Source organism: Colletotrichum gloeosporioides (genome assembly GCF_011800055.1).
Source record: "Colletotrichum gloeosporioides strain Lc1 chromosome Unknown consensus_17, whole genome shotgun sequence".
Lineage (NCBI taxonomy): Eukaryota > Fungi > Ascomycota > Sordariomycetes > Glomerellales > Glomerellaceae > Colletotrichum > Colletotrichum gloeosporioides.
The window spans coordinates 2,081,989-2,105,223 of record NW_025544662.1 but is presented as its reverse complement, the minus strand read 5'-3'; the positions used below and the strand labels follow the sequence as shown (position 1 = coordinate 2,105,223).

General features: G+C 55.7%; 6 protein-coding genes across 6 annotated transcripts; 5 read left to right on the top strand and 1 right to left on the bottom strand.

The window, feature by feature from the left end:
- Window positions 1-1,703: 1,703 nt before the first annotated feature.
- Window positions 1,704-2,868, top strand: GCG54_00011481 (Target of rapamycin complex subunit wat1; the record flags this gene model as incomplete). Its single annotated transcript, XM_045411386.1, has 4 exons — window positions 1,704-1,725; window positions 1,825-1,846; window positions 1,898-2,393; window positions 2,452-2,868. The coding sequence occupies 4 exons, from the start codon at window positions 1,704-1,706 to the stop codon at window positions 2,866-2,868; spliced, it is 957 nt and encodes a 318-aa protein (XP_045268444.1).
- A 327-nt stretch (window positions 2,869-3,195) lies between these two features.
- Window positions 3,196-5,749, bottom strand: GCG54_00011480 (N-terminal kinase-like protein; the record flags this gene model as incomplete). The annotated part of the gene is made up of 6 exons (XM_045411385.1): window positions 3,196-4,594; window positions 4,642-5,015; window positions 5,072-5,218; window positions 5,270-5,380; window positions 5,432-5,569; window positions 5,627-5,749. The coding sequence occupies 6 exons, from the start codon at window positions 5,747-5,749 to the stop codon at window positions 3,196-3,198; spliced, it is 2,292 nt and encodes a 763-aa protein (XP_045268443.1).
- Window positions 5,750-7,298: 1,549 nt separating this feature from the next.
- On the top strand, window positions 7,299-9,224 carry GCG54_00011479 (uncharacterized protein; the record flags this gene model as incomplete). Its single annotated transcript, XM_045411384.1, has 1 exon — window positions 7,299-9,224. The coding sequence occupies one exon, from the start codon at window positions 7,299-7,301 to the stop codon at window positions 9,222-9,224; it is 1,926 nt and encodes a 641-aa protein (XP_045268442.1).
- Window positions 9,225-15,145: 5,921 nt separating this feature from the next.
- GCG54_00011478 (Protein NBR1-like) lies at window positions 15,146-17,842 on the top strand (the record flags this gene model as incomplete). The annotated part of the gene is made up of 2 exons (XM_045411383.1): window positions 15,146-15,268; window positions 15,443-17,842. 2 exons carry the CDS (start codon window positions 15,146-15,148, stop codon window positions 17,840-17,842), a joined length of 2,523 nt encoding a protein of 840 aa, XP_045268441.1.
- An 895-nt stretch (window positions 17,843-18,737) lies between these two features.
- On the top strand, window positions 18,738-20,008 carry GCG54_00011477 (ER-derived vesicles protein 41; the record flags this gene model as incomplete). Its single annotated transcript, XM_045411382.1, has 3 exons — window positions 18,738-18,825; window positions 18,914-19,489; window positions 19,545-20,008. 3 exons carry the CDS (start codon window positions 18,738-18,740, stop codon window positions 20,006-20,008), a joined length of 1,128 nt encoding a protein of 375 aa, XP_045268440.1.
- Window positions 20,009-20,689: 681 nt separating this feature from the next.
- Window positions 20,690-23,205, top strand: GCG54_00011476 (putative aconitate hydratase; the record flags this gene model as incomplete). The annotated part of the gene is made up of 2 exons (XM_045411381.1): window positions 20,690-20,734; window positions 20,794-23,205. 2 exons carry the CDS (start codon window positions 20,690-20,692, stop codon window positions 23,203-23,205), a joined length of 2,457 nt encoding a protein of 818 aa, XP_045268439.1.
- Between the last annotated feature and the right edge of the window lie 30 nt (window positions 23,206-23,235).

Genomic DNA, 23,235 nt, shown 5'->3' with positions numbered 1-23,235 from the left:
CATACGTGCGTAATAATCGCTGACAACGTGGTATTGGCCGGTCGTGAATCACCGGGGCAGTATCCGGTGGCCCCTACTGGATCGAGCTGTTGGGCCGCAACACACGAATCGAATTCTGGGTTGGGTTCCAAATCGTGGTTTGTTGTCAGGCGTCTCCCGGGACTGGGTGTGATGCTTCCGGAGTCGGACAATTGTTGCAAGTGTACAGCCTTAATCCGCTAAAGACTTCGGAAGATGTGCATGCGTACGAGAATCGAGTCGCACAACAGAGAGCTTCGCTCTGAACCATATACCGAGTACCTTGGAGATTGAAGGCAGTAGCCTTCGGTTGATGTGTCTTGTCCGCCAGTTTTCACTGGTAGACTCAACCATGTATCGGCCATGATTCATCATCTTACTCAAGGATATGCTAAAGAGCAGAGGTTGATATCGTGCGTTCTCCATACCGAAGTCTGTATTTCCCTCGGATTGATAATCGTCGGAAAACCAGGTGGCTTTGAGTTTGCAGGGACACGATTGGATGAAAGCTGATGCAACGATCGGGCTGAAATGCACAATTTGCTGAAAGCCAGTCATTTCGGCCTTTGTGTCAATTTCGGGACTGCCCATGGTAGAAAAGTCGAGAAATCGGCAGCCTTCCGCATTGGCACGAGTCCACGTTGTATCGCTGGAATTGATACGCCTACGGTCGTCCAGAGTGCGCTGCAAAGCCAGATAGTGGCTCGAAGACACTCCGCAAATATAGTCTGACGCGCATTGACGCTTCCAGAAGGTATCGGCCGAGTGAACATCCATCAGTAAGGGATCCTAACGTCAGTGTATCCGGCAATTTCAATGACCTTCACATTGGACCCGATTGGTAGACAGTGCCATCTCCATATTGTCTCTTTCCTGAGAAGTGACTGATGCTCCGGCTGGATCTGCGTGGTGTCGTACGCTACCACGTTAGTCGTACCGTACGAACCCTGCGCGAGCTGCTCGAGTAAGCCCTGGCTGTAGCACGACACCTGGGTCGGATGACGCTGGCAGGAGTACTGGGACGCCACGTCGATGAGCACCTGCGATCTCCTACTCAAACGCTGTACTTCTTCCGAAACTTCTGGATTTCTTCGCACGATATACGTGCAAACCGACTTTGATCGGAATCATGGCAAGCACCTCCTAAAGGTCGGGTTACACTGCTGAGTTGCTTGTCGAAGGTATCATGTGGCCATGGTTCTGCCAACGTGCTTGACAGATCGGCTCCGAGATCGAGCCATACGGTTCGAGATGCGACATGAGACGAGGCTGGTGCTTTGGAAAGACAAGATGAGGGTGATGAAGCAACGTTGTAGACGAGAGGTGGTGTTGAAGTTCAGGGTCGGAAGGTGGTTATCGCGTGTAAGTGGTACGTACCTTATCTGCCTAGGCAGGTACGGATATGCGACGAACAGCTGCCGAAGTTAATCCGGCAAAGACACACCTTGGTGGGTACTCCAGTGCCCCGGACCTCTGGTGGGGCCGTGGTTTTAGGAACCGACACTGGAAGCTCCATTGTGATGCCAATCCAGCCGACCGCATCAGTGTCGTGGAGGGGCACTTTCCTAGTGGTGAACTTGCGCGCAACAGCCTCCTGGTCGCGCTCTTTGCGATTTTACCCCCTTCCTTTTCCAAATACGACATATCATGAGATAACCGAAGCCTAAGGCTTTCCTACAGCAACCATGTCTGTGATTCTCTGCACAGGTAAGCCCCCGAGTCTTGGGTCCCTTTCGCATCCCCAAAGCACCTTCCAGCCCTGTCGATGCTCAAAGGCCGGTGAAACAGATCACTAACAACTGGCAGCTGGTTACGACCACACAATTAGGTACCTCACAACGGTTGCGATCGCCGAAACATCCTGACTAACCTCCTGCAGGTTCTGGGAGGCCCTCTCCGGCATCTGCTCCCGCACGATCCAGCACCCCGACTCCCAGGTCAACCGCCTCTGCATCTCCCCCGACAAGCGCTTCCTCGCGGCCGCCGGCCACCACACCGTCAAGCTCTACGACATCAAGTCCACCAACCCGAACCCGCTGCTGACCTTTGAGGGCCATACGGGCAACATTACCGGCGTCGCCTTCCACTGCGAGGGCAAGTGGATGGTCACCTCCTCCGAGGACGGCACCGTCAAGATCTGGGAGACGCGCAGCGGCCAGGTCCAGCGCAGCTACAACCACGGCTGCCCTGCCAACGACGTCGTCATCCACCCGAACCAGGGCGAGATCATCAGCTGCGACCGCATGGGCAGCGTCCGCGTCTGGGATCTCGCCGAGAACAACTGCTCCCACCAGCTCATCCCGGAGGAGGACGTCTCCGTCTCGAGCGTCACCGTCGCCAGCGATGGCTCTCTGCTCTGCGCGGCCAATAATGGCGTATGCAGCACTCTCCCTAATTATGACGACTAGTCCCAGGAAGCTGACAGTAAACTAGGGAAACGTCTTTGTCTGGCAGCTCCTCCAGACCTACGACCGCACGCAGCTCCTGCCCGTGACGCACTTCAACGCGCACAAGGAGTATATTACTCGTATCCTCCTGTCGCCCGACGTGAAGAAGCTCGCGACCTGCAGCGCCGACCACACTGCGCGCATCTGGGAGGTGAAGGATCTCGAGCCTGCCCATAACGAGGAGCCCAAGCCCTTCCCCCTCGAGGCCACCCTTACGGGCCACCAGCGGTGGGTCTGGGACTGCGCCTTCAGCGCCGACTCGGCTTACCTTGTCACGGCCTGCTCCGACCACTACGCTCGGCTCTGGGAGCTGCACAGCCAGCAGATCATCCGCCAGTACAACGGCCACCACAGAGGCGCCGTCTGCGTCGCCCTCAACGATTACTCAGAGTCAGCTAGATAACGACTTGGTGGTTTTCTACCGCGGGTGGCCTTTTCTTCTCCAAACTTTGGTCGGTTTCGTTTGGTCTCCAAAAGGACTTCTTGCTTACGTCTTTTGTTCTCTCATTCTGATATTGGACTCGGGGCCTGGGTTGGCGGGGCGTCTGGAAACTCGTTTGTATCGCATCACAGATAGGCTGCGGCCATCTGCATTACGATTCTCATTTGCAGACTAGGGTAGTTGCTTTATGAACATTACAAGCAGAATTATGGTATCCCAAAAACATGGGTCTACTGAGACCTGGCTCCCAACGCCGTACATGCTTCAAAATGTGCGCGCTACAATCGTCTACCATCCGTCGCCCCAACCATCGTCGTCGTCCTCTTCCTTGGGCTTCAGATCTATCTTCTTGGCTACTACGGGCTTAGCCGCTGGTTTAGCAGCTAGCGGTTTCTTCGCGGCAGAAGCGGATGACTTGGAAAGTCCCTTCGGCAAGGGCTTGCTTGAGCCACCCTTCTTTTGCGACTGAGCAGCGAGCCATCCAGCAAAGTCAGGCTCGGAGCCATCGTCAAATGGCGTCGCGCTGGCGGTCGTCTTTGCTGCTGGCTTGGCACTTTCAGTCGCCGGCTCACCCCAAGTGTCATCACCCATGTCTCCCCAAGCATCACCATCGTCTACAGGGTCGGGGTTGAAAGAGTCGGCGACAATAGTTGATGGAGTTCGCGAGATGGGAGGGGGTGACTTTACTGCCTGTCTATGCAGGGCAGATGCCGAAGACATGGTTGGCCTCTTGGCTTCTGGACCAGGCGACGGAGACGGTTTAGGAGATGCAGTCCCAGCAGAAGTCTGCATCTCTCCTGCCGCAGAAGACAACTTGTTGGTGAACGAGGAGATGGCCCAGCCGGTCCAGGAAGAGGCAGCTGAGTCGCCGCTTGGCTGGGGTGTGCCCATCCGGGGAGCAGCAGCGCCGTCGGCACCTTGGGGAGGCAGTGCACTGTCCGGCATGGCTGCGGCTGCTTTCTTGATTTTCTGGATGTACACATCCATCGTTTTGCTCGTTTGGTCGCGAATGAGCTTCTCCTTGTCGATCAACAACGGGCACAGAACGGGCATGATCCTAAGGGCGACGTCCTCATCTGTAAAGTATTCTCCAGTAACGCCGAGAGCCATGAGAGCGGCGTTCCGGGCATGCACGAACGGGTCCCTGAGAGACCTCGTGAAAGCGGCAATCAGAACCTTGCCTCTGGACGAATTGCCCAGGTTCTTAGCGATCTTTCCAAGACAAATGGTTGTGTTTGTACGGATGCCAGGCTGTTCGTCGTTCGCCGTCTTGGCAAGGTACTTGAGCAGGTCGCCGTTGATTGTCCGGTCTGAAAGTTTGTTGATGATGACAAGAACAGATTTCAAAGTCTGTTCTCGGACGATTGGCGCAACATCGGTGAAACCGGTCACGAGCTGCGGGAAGATCTTGTCATTGACAACCTTCTGCGAGAGACGATCGATCATGAGAGGTAAACTGTCAAGGAGGCAAACGCGGATGGCTCTATCTGGGTTGGAGAAGAGACGAACAACCACGGGTGTGATCTTGGCGTCGAAGTCCTCATTAGACAGTTTGGCGGCGATTTTCATGACGACACTGAACGCCTTGGGACCACCGCCGCCAAATTCCACCGACTTTATTAGTTCTGGAAGGACCTTCATCTTAAAGAAGTCTTCCGGGAAATCATCAGACAGTTGGTCGAGATCACTGTGGCGGTTAGTCAAGTCGTTTCTGTATACGTCGGCTCAACTCACTCAAGAAACTCTTCTCTTTCGGTTTCGGACTTGACGCCGAGATTTTCGATGCCCTCTGTCAGTTTGATCAGAGGGCTATCGAAGAAAGCCCCGCTACGCTGGCCTTGCTCCAAAAAGTGGCCTACACTGACACGCGCTTTCGGGTTCGGGTTCACCAAGCGTTTATAGCTTTGTTGCATTGTTGGGGGGATGCTCTTCGTCTGGCCGGCCTGATCGGACCCCATAAAATCGCCGTTGAACACTTCGAAAATTAAGCAACCAAAAGCGAAAGAGTCAACGGCTGAGTGAGGGTTCTTCTTGATGGCATCCCAGCCGCCGCGGGCAAGCTCCGGTGGAGCATATCTTGCAGAATCTGGAACCAAGCTTCCGTATGTCTGTGTGAACAGTCAGCGCGGCCGTCGGCATGAAATAGGGAAAAGAGCTTGCGCACGTAAATTACAGCATCATCTTCCTTAACGTTGCTGAGAACCTCGAAGCCGCTCATTTTCCACTCTCCGCTCTCAGACGTGTAAACGGATCCGACCCTGACATTGCCGTGTATTGATGATGCTTCGTCGTTGATGAACTTAACTGTGCGCTGAAAGGAGGTCAGGTTGCTGCAGAGCACCAGTCCCCTTGCTTAACATACCGCAATGCTACTCAACCCCCATTTTATGGTCTCGGGTGTCAAACTCTTTCTCTTCACATGCCATCGTAGAGGCACCACGCGCTCGGTCGCAATGTAAATATACGAATCGGTCTATGTTCTTCGTGTCAGAAAGCACCATACTTTAACGCAGGGCACGCATACCTCCACCGTATCCAACACCTTGATCACGCCTGGGTGGCGCAGCGTTCTCAGCTTTCGCAAAGCATTCTTTGCAAGGGGAAGTCGAGACTTGTTCGCGGCAACATCGAAGGAGAAAATGCTGCAGTTAGATCCGTCTTCCTGCAGATGGCGTCAATCGTGAGCGTTCTGGGGATTTCCTCGGGAAGCTTGACGTACTCGCTTGGTGCCATTGTTCAGAGTCCAGATGGACTCGTCGATGTCAACTCTGTCGCCAAAGCTGTAGGGGAACGGTGGCCCTTGAGCTATGGCAGAGGCGACTGCCGATTTGAGGAAATTCATATTGATCGTTCAGTCTCGGATACCTTCGTTTCGGTCCGGCGAAGCTTCAATCTATGAGACTGGTCTTGAAATCGTGTAAATGTGAGACGTTGCAACGCGCGCATCCAGCGCAGGCAGGGAGCTTCGGGCAATTTGGCGACAAGACAGTGGACCACTGACGCCAGGGGACAGCACCTCAGCCAGCAGTGTCCAGGGCCCCGCGCTAACCCGCATTGAATAGAGGGGTGGTACTTGGTACGGATGGGAGATGATCCGCGGCCGACCTTCTATGGGCCCCGCGGAATGTGCCACCCAAGGTCCCCGTTTTGCCCGTCGCTAAAGAGTGGAAGCTAGGCAAGGATCACCCCGAGGTCCTACGGTCTACCTACCTTACCTGACCTCTACCTCAATTGAAGCAACCAACACTCGACACAACCTCCACTGAACGCAACGCGAGGCGAGAGCCTCAACCACGTTTCCGCGACCACGAGCCCGCGTCTGGCGTTTCTCCCACGAGGCAACCCGCTGCTTTCGGCGCACTTCTCAGCTCATTATGAGAATAGTCTGCAGTTCCATGTTATACACGTCCTAACGCTGTTTACTTTGGATCCATGCGAAAGTATCACTCGGCGGCTGTCGCGAAGCGGAGGGTGCGTGGGCGCGAAACCGAGAGAACGGGCGGGCAGGTTTCACCAGGTAAGCAAGGCTCTTCATTCACTCTTTCCGTCAAATTTTCTCCGTTCCATTCCCTTCACGCGCAATGATGACTATTGGTAAAAGGTCCGATAGAAAAGGATACTTCTGGGGTTGTTGTCTCATCTTGTTCCTGGTCTATGGCTTCACTCTCAGGATTGAACCACGTCCTCGTCCCCGCAAAGCCTTCGCCTGGCGTTGAGCCGCGCATCGTTGGTCGCTACCTCATGAACCAAGCTTCACACGTCGGGATCGAGTAGCGACATCATTGCAGCCTCATTTGGAGTTCAGCTTCTGGGTGCCTCTACGAAGTTGGACCAAAGGCCGAGGCAGACATGAGAGGTTCAAGCTAGGGCTGCAAAACCGCTGTTTCCCCAAAATGAAGACCAAAATAAGAAACTGAAAAGACCTGAGCGCGACACACATCATTCTTCTGTTTTCAACATTCTTGTTCCTTCCGTCAATCTACTCTTTCTCGAACTTCGCTTGGTTAACTCATTCCCGATGGCTAACCTTCACTAGAGCCTACGGTATACGTGTCTACCCGCTTCGTCTTCAGCCGTCGGACCATGAGACAAGAACTCCAGGCTGCCCTTGACTTCTGTCCCATTGAACCGAAAGGCAGGCATCAAGCTCAGCAAAAGCCCTCGTGTCACCGATAGAGCCTGGGCAAGCCAGCAGCATAATCCGAAGTTGCGGGCTACCTCAAGTCAGGCAGGCATCGCCTACTTATCCCGATAACGCGCCCAACTGCGGTTCTTGACTCGTACATTGCATTTCGACGACTCTGATGACTACCAGGAGTACGCTTCAAAATTTGCGAGCCCGGCTTCTTAGTACTCAGAGCACCGTTCCGAAAGAGAGCTCATGTGATGAGATGGACGCGACCCGCCCAATTGACCGATGCGCCACTGCGGGGTGCGGTTCTACTGTGTTGACCAACGGTAGCAAGCACTGCTTAAAGCACAACACTCTTATCACACGCAATGTGCTCGGCCCCGGAAACTCCAGCTCATCATTCAACTCGAACCAGACGCCTTACCTGGTTAACGAGACCCAGGGGATCTCTAGGAATCCACGCGTGACGGAACATCTCAACGGCGGACAGTCTCGCAACGGGCTTTCTGGCTCCCATGGTGGGACTAGCAGTGTCTTGGACCCCAAGCAAACAGTCAGGAATACTAACTTCCCTCCTGATCTTCTCCACAAGCACGCCATTACAGCTAAGAAGTCAATTTCTAGGGCTTCTGTGCAGAGAAGCCACCCATCATCCGTGTCACCCACTGTAGGGTCTGCGGCTCGCTTTCAAGAACATACCAGGTCTAGATTTATGCCACCAACCTCGAGGAGCCCCGACAAATTCCCGCCGGGCAAGGTAGTACAGAACGGAGGGCAGTCTGCCAAGTCAACTACGGCAAATGGTCAGGATCAACGCAAAGCTCCGAAAACTAGCTCCGCGGCTGATAAGGTTGTCCCGCCCGCTCGTGCAGCCTCACAAAACTTACGTCAAACATCACAAACCTCTCCGCAATCAACGACCAACCATGGCGTCAACAAGCCCCGCCCAGAAGCCAGCCGTCAAAGAAGCAGGTCTAAAGAGTTGACAAAGTCTCTCACGCCATCTACTGCATCCCCGGGCAGAATAGACTACCGCTCCCTGCCAATCGTGAGATCAGGGCTGCAGCCTCCTCCGACGAGTATCAAAACCGCGCCCCCATTCCTGCAACCTACAACCTCAGCAGCTAAGCGCAAGAGATCAAGCATCTCGGATACGGCTTCAACTTCGACATCAGACTCGGACTCAGAAGACATCGACGAAGATACGACCGCTGCTCTTGCCACTAAGAGAGAGACAGGCCCTTCGCCGCGGTCTCGAGATGGAACGAGGCGTTCGACGGGCGCAGCTGCGCATGGTGTTGTTCCGAATGTTCACAACTTCGTCCCAGACCCCAGTGGGCCTTCTACGTTTGCTTCCGATAACCCTTTCGTCATTAACAGACGTGGGGAGACAATCCGAGAACCAAGTGAGGAGAGCGAAGATGCCGGAATCAACGGTCTGCCAACCAATGCCAGGCAGAATCACAGCACAGGGCTCATGGCGCGACGCCCCAATCTTGCCATCCAGAATCAACAAGCCTTCTCAGTTTCCACTGAGCGATGGCGCACAAGACCTCCAAACTCCAGGAAGTTGACCTGCGAGCAGCGGCGGGTTGAGCTTTGCCGTACCGTTGACCAACACAAATTCGACACCTGGATCTATACACAGCCTGAGGCGGGTACGCCTCCCCCGGAAGTCTTCATAACACCCGCTCCCACCCGCCCCAATTCCGCTTCAGCCGGAGAGGAAGCACATAGACCGTTCTATATGAGATTCGATCCACGTATCCATTGGTCTCATGACCGCTCTGACGAGTGGTTTGAACAGAAGATGGAAGAGATCAAAGCTCGCGGCGGACGCAAAGCCAACTTTGGCAAGGCAGCCTACCGAATGAAACAGCAGAGGCTTGCGGAGGAGCGGTCTGAAGCTGGGCAGGCAATCGCGAGGGCGCTGGCAGCGCGACGGGGTAAGGACCCGCCGAAGCCACCCCCCAACCCGCCGCAGCCATGGTCACACCGAAGACCTATGGATTTCGGCGACGTACCGGTAGAGGAGCTTCCCAGCTACGTGCGGAGGAATGAAGACTGGCTGAGGGCCACGGAGTGGATGCGGAAATCGCGCGATCTTTCTTTGAAAGCCGCAGCGCTTGAGGCTGCCGGCGAGCCTTACGAGCATTTGTTCAAGAGGAACAGAAATGGCCAGTGAGCCATCATTCAGCATATCAACTTACGAGAGGAGAGATGGATTGGGCCAGGACTGGCCTAATTCACGTCGATCCATTCTGTACATCAATATTATGAGCCATGAGAAGGTCAAACCGCGAAGGCATGACGCACATACAAGGAAGAGGGAGGCAAGAACGCAGAGAAAGACAGAAGCATGGAGTTATCGGGCGGCTGTTTTCGGCTTTCGTTCAGGGGTTTTCTTACATCATGATACCTGGGCCTCGAATACGAAGGACCTGTTTATTCTTAATATCGGGGGAGCATTCCCATCTCTGAGTGGTGGAACAACTGGCCTATCAAGTAAGGTAGCAACCGTCTAGCACAAGAGATATTCCAAAGCCCGATGTGGATTATGAAATGTGCTATGAGAAGTATCGCTCGTGAGAACGTCTGCAGGCTTAACGAGGCAACGAAACCTCCAGTAACTTTTGTTCCAGATTCGTGAACCCATCTTCAGGCGTCTGGTGTTCTCAAGGTTCCAGTGAATGCTCTTGGTCTGCAATGAAGTGCCAGAGCGAGACTGCTCGTGGGATTGGCTTTTCCAACACCGGTAGCCCAGCCACTCAAGCGTCTACCCACAATACCATCTACAACAATTAGGGGTGGATTGCCACAGTACATTTGGGTCAGTTTCTTCTCATACATGTATCCAAATATGATACCCTGAGTGCCACGTCCAATGGTGGAAGTACGATAAATCTCCCAACCCTTTCCTTCCTCACTCACTCGCCGGTCAATTCTCACACATGGCCAAGAGAGAGGATTGTGCTGAGCGGAAAGCAAGGCAGACATTTCAGCTACCAAGAAACCTACACACGGCCATATCAGTAGAAAACCGGGACTCACTCTCCTCTGCGTGGTTGACGTGCCTGCCTTCTCGATATGGGCGAGAGCTGATGGAGTTTGATCGCCGTCGCAAGGGAGGAATCACCCAAACACCATCACATCTCGATCCTTCGGCAGCTTCACTTTGCGCCCACGGACCATTTAAAAACACATAAAAACCTCGTCACGGAACTGCATGACGTACGCATACACCAGAGAAGAAAAAAAAAAAGGGGAACTATCCGGGTTTCCGGGTTGTCGGGTAAAAAACCGCCTTATCGAATTCTTGTATTATCCATGGATGGCCCCGTTCTCAGGTAGATGGACGGGTGCGTAATACTATTACAGGTGGAGGGTGTAAGTCACGCCACACTTACCTTGCGGTAGTTGTGTGTGTACTACGCAGTATATTCTTCGGAATAGCCTACGTACAACCTTTGCTAGAAGCTTGATGCTGGGGTGTGTCAGCATGCCAGTCCAGGCACGAGGAACCACGCGTTCGCGCTGTTACGTTTGCGGCTCTTCGCGGCGGCGGCTCCGTTACCCTTTCCCTTCCCATTCGACCCCTCTTCTTCGCCCGAGTCTTGAAAATTTGTGAAACAAGACCGTCGTTTTCGACGGGTTGGGGGGGTTTTTTTTTTTGGTTTTTTTTAACCAAAAGTCTCGTTCAGAATCAGAGTCTTCCTTTGGTTTGACCGTGGGGGGCTTGCGAGGAGGGGCGGAGTGAGGGACGAGACAATGACATGACGTAGGTTCGGGAAAGCCTGGAACGACTTTTATTTGTCCACCACTTCCCTTTGTTGAGACGGGAGGATGGGAGGGGGGTGTGTATGAGAGAGAATGAGATAGTGAGAGAGAGGGGCGAGAAGCTTACTTTCCGCAACGGGCCAAGATTCGATTGTGTGTCCCGCCACAGAAAAGGAGGTACTGTGGCAGTAAGCTTGCCTGTTGCCTTGCCTTTCTATTTGATTCATGGGATGATTTCAAAGCGGAAGGTTTACTTTGTCCGTGCCTTGCCTGACGTATCTCTGCCTAGGAACATTGGATGAGGCTGGCTTGCGACGGCGGGGTAAAGGGGTGGAGGAAAGTATCCGGGTCCTACATGTAGGCGGCGACGGCGAGAGGGAGGTGGGAGGGGGAGAGGGGTCGGCATTGGGGTTCATGAGGTGAGCCTCGGGTCCGGAGAGGGGTTTCTCCTGCCCGGCTTGCCTGTCGAGGAGACTCCGGAGGCGGCGCATCTCGACGTGTTGAATTCAAAGTCGATTACACTTTTAATGTTCAAGCTGGACCACAGGTGTCTCGAAATGCAGCGATTTCAGGAGACACTTTCTTGGCGGGACGCCGTCGTGGATGAACTCTGATGGAAAGGGAAAAAGGCGGGGGTTGAGTTCGCATGACTAGCAGCGTGCGTAGGCTAATCGGATAGCGCGCAGCGTGAGCGTTTGAACAACAGACCTCAGTCGAGGCACCTCTACTGCCTGGGAGTCATTATCAGTTCTGCAGGCCGATGTCGAAGCATGGCAGGCTGCGCTCTCGGACCTCTGGGGGATGTGCTGCAGTCTTTGATGTCGTCCTGCTTATCCCCGCCATCTGTCGATCTCAGCCAACCAGCCAACCGCCGAACGCTAATTGCTTGCTCACCGAGAGCTCCCCCGCCTCCGACGGAGCTCTCTTGTTGGCTGGTCGCCGCCGTCGTCAAACGTGCCTCTTGTTGATGAGTTGTCGCGTCGGCTTTTCCTGCTGGCTTGGTTGGCTGGCCGTTCGGTATACGCGCCTCCCTGTTTTGTAAATCTCACGGACGCTTGTCAGAGGAAGTGTAATGCGAGGCTGGCGTTCTACTGCCTGGTGGTCCGGGAGACGCATTACATGCTACTCGAATTTGGGTAAGGAGGCAGGTTAGAGGGCGATGAAGGCTGTGCTGGTTTGCAGGGAAGAGCACGGCAGCAGCAGCAGGCTGGCTGAGATGAAGAAGCTGAAGGAGCTTGGCTTGCTGGCAGCTGTTTGGCTGTCTTGCCATTGAGTTCAGAGATGGTTTCTCGATCTGTGACGGATGAAGGGACCACGTGAGCGAGTCAAGACACTGGGCCCGGCGGTTCTTTTCCGTCATTCCAGGTTGGTTAGTTGCACATCATTTCTTCTACCCTCCACTGGCTCCGATAAGCCCGTGGAGACGGTAGGATTGCGTGCTGCTGATGCTGCTGCAGCAAGTTGCGTGCTGCGTGACTGTATCGCATCAACGGGGGGATGCTCAATGCAGCGTCGAGTAATGAAGCTGCTCAGGTGATAGGCGAACAGACTGTCCCGAGTCTTGGAGTATCGACGACCCGCCCCTCCAACGACGTGCTCCGATCGAGACCGCCCAGCCCGCCGGGCTCGCTAAGATCGGATGCGGATGTGGTCGCGGCCGCGGTAGCTGCATGAGGTTGGTGTTCTACAGAGCGCATCGTGGTATCCAGCGCATCAAGTGCAATGTTCATCTCGGTCTTTCGAGTGTAGGCAGCCCCGACATGGTCTGCATAGTTGCATTGGAGAGGATTGTGAGACTGCGCGAGACAGCGCGTCTGCTGAGGAGGCACAGCACTGGGCATCCCTGGGCGGATTCGGAGAGTCGGGGGCAGCTGTATTGTGTTATCGCTGAGGCGAGTGACCGACTGACCGACTTGCTCATGCAATTATGCAGCAAGCTGCCTCTTCGGGGGCCGCGATGGGTTGCATAAAAGCTCCGTATCAACGGGGCCGGCAGAATGTCACGGACGAGCCAGCATGGTGACATGGCACGTCTGAACGCTGGATGCCATTGTGTGGGAGGAAAGAGAAAAGTCGATGGAAGATTAAGGAGCCAAGGAGGCTCTTCAAACCAAGCCGCAGAATCCGGCGAACGAACGCCATTTCCTGGATTTTGCATTGCTGCAGTGAGTAAACATAGGAACATTTGCGGCGAGGCTCCAGTTCGCCTCATTCCGAGTCTTGTGTTTGCAGGGCAGCCCCCGGTCATGTGCCAATGGGAACTGGGTATGGCGTCTTTGCTCAGAGCAGCCGGGGTAGGTGGTAATGGGCAGAAGACAGCCGAGCCGGGGGGCGTGTAGGTGCGAATCCTGATGGGCGAGGGGTGGGAAAGGGAACAGGAGGCAAAGATGGAGAAGGATTCGAGGTTACGGGTTGGCCTTGTTGCAGCTGTTTGTGTCGTCGTCTGCCTGCCTGCCTGAACGGGGCGACGACGAGAGGCGACATCGGGGGGGTTCGATTTGCGAGGCAGTGTTGCCATGCATCAGCCAAACAGTAAGCTACACCTTGGCTGGGTGAGTCAAGGTGCCTAGGCAAGAGGCGAAAGAATATTGTGGCAGCTTCCATGGGCAGTAGGCAGCTACCAAGGTAAGGTGGAGGACGTGTGATAGAGCGCTCGGCCAGATATTTGGCTGACCGCCTCTTTCCAAGTCGTTCCATGGTGATTGAATAATCCTCGTGTCAAACGCGGAGCTGAGCTGAGGGTGTCGCTACGGGTGCCGGCTACGGGTGCCTCTCTGCCTGTCTGTCTCGCAGTCCAGTCCAGGTACGGCCCCTAGATTGGTGACATGTGAGCAGTTTGTGGTTCCCGAAGGACGAGCATGGATGGCGAAGAAGTGCTAAGCAGAGACGGCGTGCGACTCGAGAAGCGCTACGTAGACCTGACACTTGGACATGGTCGTGGTTAGTGATGTCTCGGCTGGCTCGCGGCGAGGGCTATCTCCGCAAGCGTACTGCAACCCAGCCGTCCCCGCCGAGGCAAGGTTGCACCGGAGCAGTTCGCAGTTCCATTTTGGCTGGGCAGTGACTGCCCGCCTGTACTCTCTCTCTGTACGATGGTCAATGGTCAGTGAGGTGGTCACCGCAGCACTTCCATTCACTTCAGACGTGAGCCCCCCAGCCAACCACATTGCACTAGCGCCTCTCTCGCCCCTCTCTTTTCCTAGTGTCCTGCCTGGGGAAAGCCAGCCCGTAGGTCGTCTCCAAATTCAAGAGTCACCACCAATGGTACTGCACCGCACTCGCCTGCCTCCGTGCCTACCTAGGTACGGTACTAAGGGACCTCACACTCCCAGGCAGGTAGGTACCTTGCGCTGTAAGGTAAGGAAGGCATGTACAAATTCCACCTCGCAGATCCTCACCGGGCTCGGGATAGTACCAGAGCGCATTCACTTCCATCACCGCGAGATACCCGACACCGACGTGCCAATCCCAGCTCCAGCGGGTGCGAGTGACGCTGCCGCTCTCCTGCCTGGCAGTGGCCATCGCCCATTGCCATTGGATTGCGTGGTGTGTGCAGTGTGCGTGTGAGTGTGTATGGTGTGTCCATGTGTCCCGGCTCTGTCTGTATGCCTTCTGCCTCTGGCCACCACGGTTTCGGCCTCGCCCTCCTTGCTGGTCGTACATAAGTGTCCTCCAGTCCCCTTCCCCCAATACAAGCTCCAAGTCACCTGCAGGAGCTCTCACCCAGTACCGCACCGTTCCGCATCTCAACGTAGGCAGGTCTCGTCCAGTCCCCGTCGAGTTCGGCACCTTGAGTCCTGCGTCCTTGACACCTTCCAGAGACAGCGACGCATCATCCGCCTAGTCTCCCACAGTGTCCCCACCCGGCACCTCCACCTCCACTCCAGACCTGGTCAGTGTCGGTGCAAGACCACCCCAAGTGTGAGCCAACCAGTCCAGTCTCTCTCCGGCTTGTCCTTCCTCGCCTGCTCACCTTCTTTCTCCACCTGACGACTGACCCCCATCATCCTTTAAGTCACTATCTCTCCCACCCCATCCATCACCCGCTTGTCCAGCTTTCCGTCTTCCACTACTTGGTCTACTCTTTGTCCCGTTTCTTCATCTTCTTTTTTCTTTCACATCCATTGTCGACCACCACAATACATATACCACCACGCTACCCGTCGTCTGGAAAAGGAGAACTTCCCTCCAACCCCGACCGAGCGAGCCTCGTGCACCGTGCTTACCCGCTCAGCTCGTGAAACACCCGCAAGAGCCGTCATCCCCTCCCCGCCGGCCGACCGCGACACACATCATCGATACCCAGCAATCACTTTCCATCCTTTCAACATGGCGTCCAACAACACAACATCGCCAGACACTCAGGTCACCCTGAAAATCAACTTCGAGGGAATGACCCGTCGCCACAAGCTGCCTCTGCGAGATATGGGACCCAGCACCCTCGAAGAGAGAGTACGTCATTCACCCGCTGCTTCCGCTACCTGCCAACCTGCTCGTATTCTCATGGCCACGTTTTGAGTCTCCTTGCGACGTCTCGCCATGTTGCAGAGTTGCACTCTTCACCGCCATTATTAGAGTTTTGGGGCTTTTGTGGTGGAAACACCTTGCTAACACGACCTCACATAGGTTCGCGCTCTCCTGGCTCTTACCCAGGACGATAACGTAGTTCTCGAGAGATACTCTGACTCGGCTGGTTCGTACATCACCCTCGACAAGTCAAACGTCTCAGTCTACAAGCAACTCTACCGCGCCGCCAAGGCCAAGCAAAAGCTCAAGCTCCGTGTCACCAAGCTCGTTGAGGAAAAGATGGCTCCTAGGCCAGTGTCCGTTGAGGATGTTCCCGAGTCCAGCACCCCGATCGTCCCACCCAAGGTTGAGGAGCAGGCCCCAGTTCAGCCACTCGTCGACTTGCAGCAGTCTGATGTTGAGCCCAAGAAGGAGCTGCCCACCAGCGACACCGGCCTCGACTTTGAGGCCTCCATTCTCGCCTCATTGTTGAGGAGACACGCCAAGATTAACGACGAGGAGGCACCAGCAACCCCGGATATCCCCGTTTCCGAGGGCATCACTGCCCGCGATCAGTGGTTTGCGAACGCTTCTGGCGCCGAGACCACGCACGCGAGATCATCATGGGGACGCTGCCCTGCTCTCACGCACCCCAACACAAACTTCGCAGTCTGCTGCAACAGCTGCGACCAGACAGTCCCTGATGCTCACTACCACTGCTCAACATGCGACGACGGCGACTTTGACCTCTGCCAAGACTGCGTTGACCAGGGCATCACCTGCTACGGTGCTGACCACTGGCTCATCAAGCGTATCGTGAAGAATGGCCAGATTATCAACAGTACCACGGAGACCATCGCTCCCAAGACCAAGAGCAAGGCCAAGGACGCTACCAAGGAAGTCAAGGAACCCATCAAGGTCTCAGTCCAGCAGCTGCTGCCCGAGAGAATTCTCCCAGTCTTCAGCAATGCCATGTACAATATGCGCACTTGCAACTGCTGTGTGACCGAGCTTCCCGAAGCCAGCTTCCTCCACTGCACCTCTTGCGAGGACTTCGACCTGTGCCACGCTTGTTTCGAGAAGGATTCTCACGGCCACAACCCGAAGCACCCCTTCGTGCCCGCCGTCGAGGGCGCTCATGTCCCCAGCCACATCCAGATCAAGATGTCTCCTGGCCGCAACCAGAGCCACAACGCTATTTGCGACGGCTGCGACAAGTACATCGCCGGTGTCCGTCACAAGTGCCTCGACTGCCCTGACTGGGACTACTGCGCTGACTGCATCGTGAACTCCAAATTCGTTCACCCCAACCACCGCTTCGTTCCCATCTACGAGCCTCTCGAGGAGGTCCGTAGCCGTGCTGTCAGCCGCTCTGTCCACTTCGGCATCTGCTGTGACGGTCCCCTGTGTGCCCGCGCTCACAACGCGCCCACTTATATCACCGGTGTTCGCTACAAGTGCACCGTGTGCCACGACACCGACTTTTGTGCTAACTGCGAGGCTAGCCCGGCTAACACCCACAACAAGACTCACCCTCTGGTCAAGTTTAAGACGCCTGTCCGCCATGTCACTGTTACTACCACTGGCGAGCGCGGAGATGGCCAGCGTATGCACCAGATGGGCGACCGCAACATCCGCCGCACCAGTTCTCGCTCCACCGAGACTACCGCCAACGCATCCATCAACACCGTCCAGACTGTGGTTGATGTGAAGCCTACAGAGCCTACCGTCAAGGAGGAGGTCGTCGAGAAGACACCCGAGCCCGTGGTAGAAGTGATGAAGGAGCCCGAGGTCAAGAAGGAAGTTATCGAGGAGAAGCCCGTGGCCCCCGTTGCTGAGAAGCCTATCACCGAGCAAGATCTCGCGGCTGTCTTCGTCCGCGACACCGTCGCCGACGGCACCATCCTGCCGCCTAACCATGTCTTCGAGCAAACTTGGGTCCTTCGCAACGACGGCGAGGTTGCGTGGCCTGCCGGATGCTCTGTCAAGTTTGTTGGCGGAGACTACATGGGCCATGTCGACTCTAACCACCCTGCCGGTATCTCAGAGCTCGTTTCTGCCTCTGAGTCTACTGTCTGCTACGCACCTCTCGCACCGGGTCAGGAATTTGCTTTCAACGTTCTCCTCCGCACTCCTGCGCGCGAGGGCAAGATTATCTCTTACTGGCGTCTGACCACCAAGGACGGTCTCAAGTTTGGCCACAGACTTTGGTGCGATGTTAGCGTCCAGGCCCCCAAGCCCGTCGTTGAAGAGCCCAAGGATGTCCCTGTCGAGATGCAGAGCAGCAACATGATCTTCCCCAAATTGGAGAAGGAATCCCCGATTTCAAGCGTTCACGAGGAGGTCAAGTCTGAGGCTGCCCCTGCCACTAGCTCTGAGGCAGAGGAGTTCGAGGACTGCGGTGAGGATGAGGAGTGGGATGCTTCAGATGACGGCTTCATGACCGATGAGGAGTATGACATCCTGGACGCTTCCGACGAGGAGTTCCTTGAGGAGCAGCAGAGGCGGCTGAGGAAGTAGACCATCCTCAGGCCGTTCTTGTGATTTTCTTTCCCACTGGATACGGAGTGACCGGTGGTCTGTTCAGGGTGTCTGGCTCTCCTCGCATGTCTCATTTCACAGGATTATCAGGGTATTCGTTTTTCATTTGAGACCTGTCTCGACGGTAGTGAAGCGGTAGTTGGTATTGGCACATGACGGTGACCACTCAGCGCACATGTTAGTGTAGGACCGATCACTCGTCTCTCAGGTTGTCCGAGGTGACGCTCGTTTCATGACGCTTTCATGACAGATTACAGATTGGTACTTGTAGGTTTTAGGCAGCAATGAAACGTGGCTATCCGAATTCTTTTTTCATTTAGAAAAACAAAAAGTTGACAGTGATGTGATGTACTTTGGTACCGAACTGTGAGCATGCGCAGAGTGGCGACGATGCATGTGGGATGGAGACGTTCCCGCACACACCCCTGTTGGAAGCTCCATTGCACATGCCCCACTTAGCACATCTGTACTAACATGCGGCACCAATCATTTCTGGCCCCCTGGACAGGGGGCCCGAACTGCAGATAACTTTTGGATAAAGTGTCCTTAAGACAGTCTTCTGCAACACCTCCCACTTCACGAGAGTTGCGCCGAGTAATCTGACCAGCTTTTCAGGAGGCGAATTTCGACGACTCAATTCCTGGCAGCTTCAAAAGTCTTTCATTTTTGCGTATAGGCACCGAGAACGAGGCATGCGGTAACGAGACAAGGTTTTGACGGCAGGCATTCGCAACAAGCCGAAAAGGGACACATCGACGAATTGCGACAGCCTCGTGATCAACACACACAGCGAAGCGACTTGCGACCACATCTCAATTGCGCTGATCACGGGCGGCATTGGTAATCGAGGTCATCGAATTGACATAAGGCAGCCATGATGAACGGCTGGGACGAGAAGCACGGCATGGATGACGACGCCTTCGGGGCGAAGGGGAATATTGTCAGCGCTTTCGATGCTTTCCGTAAGTCACACGACAGACTGTTGCGCACCTTCGCGCAACGCTCTTCAACAAACCGACGTGAAGCAATGAGCTGACACAGTTCTCACAGCCAAGGCGAAACCCCAATATGTAACGCGCACGTCGGGCGGCGGCAAGTGGACTGTCGCCATGGCAGTGATATCACTCTTCCTCTTCTGGACCGAGGTCGGTCGCTGGTGGCGCGGTTCCGAAACACACACCTTCGCCGTTGAGAAGGGAGTTGGACACGAGATGCAGATCAACTTGGACATCGTGGTGCGCATGCACTGCGACGACCTCCACATCAACGTGCAGGACGCCGCCGGCGACCGCATCCTTGCGGCCAGCAAGCTTAAGCGCGACAAGACGAACTGGTCGCAGTGGGTCGACAACAAGGGCATCCACCGTCTGGGCAGGGACACCAAGGGCAGGATCGTGACGGGCGAGGGGTGGCAGGAGGAGGAGGGCTTCGGCGAGGAACACGTCCACGACATCGTTGCCATTGGAAAGAAGAGGGCTAAGTGGGCCAAGACACCGAAGCTATGGGGCGAGGGCGACAGCTGCCGCATCTACGGCAACTTGGACGTGAACAGGGTGCAGGGTGATTTCCACATCACCGCGAGAGGTCACGGATACATGGAGTTTGGGGAGCACCTTGACCATGCTGGTAAGTTGGCTGTAACTCATGCGCCGTGGGTCGAGTCGTACTAACCATCTGGCAGCTTTCAACTTCTCGCACATCATTTCCGAGATGTCGTTCGGCCCCTTCTACCCCTCGCTTGTCAACCCTCTGGACCGAACCGTCAACGCCGCCAGAATCAACTTCCACAAGTTCCAGTACTACCTCTCTGTTGTGCCCACCGTCTACACCGTTGGCAAGTCGGCGTCCACCTCCAACACTATATTCACGAACCAGTACGCCGTCACCGAGCAGAGCAAGGAGGTCGACGACCACAACGTGCCCGGCATCTTCTTCAAGTACGACATCGAGCCAATTCTGCTGTCCGTGGAGGAGTCCAGAGACGGCTTTCTGCAGTTCCTGATGAAGATTGTCAACGTCGTTAGCGGCGTGCTCGTCGCCGGCCACTGGGGCTATACCCTCACTGAGTGGTTCAAGGAGGTGAGGGGCAAGAGAAGAGAGAGGAACGAGGGTTTTATTGGCACGAAGAATCAGTATGACCAGTAGACGATTAGTAGAGGAGCATTTGACAGCGCAAGGGGGACTACTGTGGGATTTCGGAGTTTACGGGTTGTATATAGAGGGCACAAGAAGGCCCATCTTCTGAGCCATGCTTCGACTCAAGGCTGGCTGAGGAGATGTTGGTGCAATTGGGACAGGAGAAATTGTTTCTTGGCATCAAGCATACTGTCGAATAAGTCGACAAAAAGAAAAGAGATCACCATTTTTACTGTGCCATGGCGACTAATTTTTTATTTTTTTTTATTTTTTTTTATTATCTCTGCCGTTGTTGTCACCTCTGTTGCTGTCGTCGTCGTCGTCCGTCGTCATCTTCGTCCGGTTCTCCCCTTCTTGTCTTTGTAACCTTCCTTTACTATGGTGTATACACAGGAAAGATGATATAAGCGATACCAAAGAAACTCAATGGGAGAATCGACAAGCCGCCTCGTCTCACTGTCTCTGGTGTAAGTGATCAGTTCTTGACGATACCGACTCAGTGCAGGGATTTGCCTCGGCGTAGGGTCGTCGCCGGTGCCGGCAGTGCAAGGTTTCTTTGGGGTTGCCCCACAAATGGTGTAAAACTCCCCCAGACTTTCCAATCCGACATCGCCAATTTGCAATCCAAAAAATTCCACACCCCGCCATTACGACTCACACATAGTCTTGGGAGCGAGGTGCGCAGCGACAATGGCACCAATCCAGCTTGCCAGTCGAACTGGAGGCGCCGCGAGGGTACAGCCATACTCAAAAAAAAATCCCAGCCTACAATGAGGTTACTAACACCGCAACAGCGGCTCCTGGCGCGCACGCGACCATGCCTCTCCGCGTCCTCATGTCTGCCGGTCCGGAGGACCTTTGCGACGGCACAAGACGTTGACCAGCTTGACGCCGAGATGCGCAAGCTCCTGCCCAAGTCGATCAAGCCTGACACCTACCGAAGGCTCCACGACAACCTCCTCAAGGTCCGCCACGTCCTTGGAGGACAGCAGCGCCTTACCCTCGCCGAGAAGATCCTCTACAGCCATCTCGACAACGCCGAGGAGTCGCTCCTCACCAACACCGAGAATGGACGCAACATCCGCGGCAGCGCCAACCTGAAGCTCAACCCGGACCGAGTCAACATGCAGGACGCCTCTGCGCAGATGGCCCTCCTGCAGTTCATGTCCTGCAATCTCGCTCAGCCCGCCATTCCTGCCAGTATCCACTGCGACCACTTGATTGTGGGCTCCAAGGGCGCTGACAGCGATCTGGTCGACGGCATCCAGGTAAATAAGGAGGTTTTCGACTTTCTCGAGTCGGCCGGACGCAAGTACGGCATGGACTTCTGGCCCCCTGGTGCGGGTATTATCCACCAGACGGTGCTTGAGGTCTACGCTCTGCCGGGCATCATGATGCTGGGTACGGACTCCCACAGCCCTAACGCTGGCGGTCTGTCTACCATCACCATTGGCGTCGGCGGTGCTGATGCTGTTGAGGCTTTGGTCGGCGCTCCTTGGGAACTGAAGGCCCCCCGCGTGCTTGGTGTCAAGCTGACTGGCAAGCTGAATGACTGGGTCTCTCCCAAGGACGTCATTCTCAACCTCGCTGGCAAGCTTACCGTACGAGGTGGAACTGGTTTCATTGTTGAGTACTTCGGCGAGGGTGTCGAGACGCTCAGCGCTACCGGCATGGCGACTATTTGCAACATGGGCGCCGAAGTCGGCGCTACGACGTCCATCTTCCCCTACACCAAGGCCTCGGAACGCTACCTGCTCCAAACCCGCAGAGAAGCCCAGCACCGCGCTCTTGAGGGCTACAAGAACTGGGGAAGCTTCAACTTCAGAGCCGACGAGGGCGCCGAGTACGACCAAGTCATCGAGATCAACCTGTCGGAGCTGGAGCCCCACATTAACGGTCCCTTCACCCCCGATTTGGCTACCCCTCTGTCCCAGTTCAAGAGCACCATTCAGCAAGAGCAATGGCCCGAGGTCCTGTCTGCCGGTCTCATTGGCAGCTGCACCAACAGCTCTTACGAGGACATGACCAAGGTCGAGAGCATGGTCAAGCAGGCCGAAGCCGCCGGCTTGAAGCCTAAGGCCCCCTTCTACATCACGCCTGGCAGCGAGCAGATCCGCGCCACCCTCGAGCGTGATGGCACCCTTCAGACTCTGGAGGGCGCTGGTGGTATCGTCCTTTCCAACGCTTGCGGCCCCTGCATCGGCCAGTGGAAGCGTCAAGATGATATCCCCAAGGGCGAGCTCAACGCCATCCTGACGTCCTACAACCGCAACTTCCGCGGTCGTAACGATGGCAACCCTGGCACCATGAACTTCCTCGCCTCCCCCGAGATCGTGACCGCCATGGCCTACGCCGGTTCAACCACCTTCAACCCCATGACCGACAAGCTTCAGACTACCGACGGCAAGGAGTTCCAATTCAACCCTCCCCGCGGTCTCGAGAACCCCAAGTCCCCTTTCGAGTCCGGCGTTGCCTCCCTCCAGGCCATCTCACCCGAGAAGCCCAACCCAGAGATCAAGGTCGCCATCTCCCCGACCTCTGAGCGCCTCGCCTTCCTCGAGCCCTTTCCCCCCTTCCCCGAGGGCGACATCACCGGCCTCAAGGTCCTCGTCAAGGTCACCGGAAAGTGCACCACCGACACCATCTCCGCCGCCGGCCCCTGGCTCAAGTACAAGGGTCACCTGCCCAACATCAGCACAAACACCCTCAACACCGCCGTCAACAAGGAGACGGGCGAGGTCAACGCCGCCTACGACGTCGACGGCTCCAAGCACACCATCCCCGAGCTCGCCCAGCGCTGGAAGGAGCGCGGCCAGGAGTGGCTCGTCGTCGCCGAGCACAACTACGGCGAGGGCAGCGCGCGCGAGCACGCCGCCCTGCAGCCGCGCTACCTCGGCGCCCGCGTCGTCCTCACCAAGTCGTTCGCCCGCATCCACGAGACCAACCTCAAGAAGCAGGGTGTCGTGCCCCTGACGTTCGAGAACGAGGCCGACTACGACAAGATCGCCGCCTGCGACGAGGTCAGCACCGTCGGCCTCTACGAGATGCTCCAGAACGGCGGCAAGGGCAAGGTCCAGCTGCTTGTGAAGAAGAAGGACGGCTCCGAGGTGCTCGTCCCCACGCTGCACGCCGTCACCAAGGACCAGGCCGGCTTCATTCTCGCGGGCAGCGCGTTGAGCATGCTCGCCAAGCGCAACCAGGCTTAGAAGAACGGTGTGTTTTATGAGGGGAAAAGA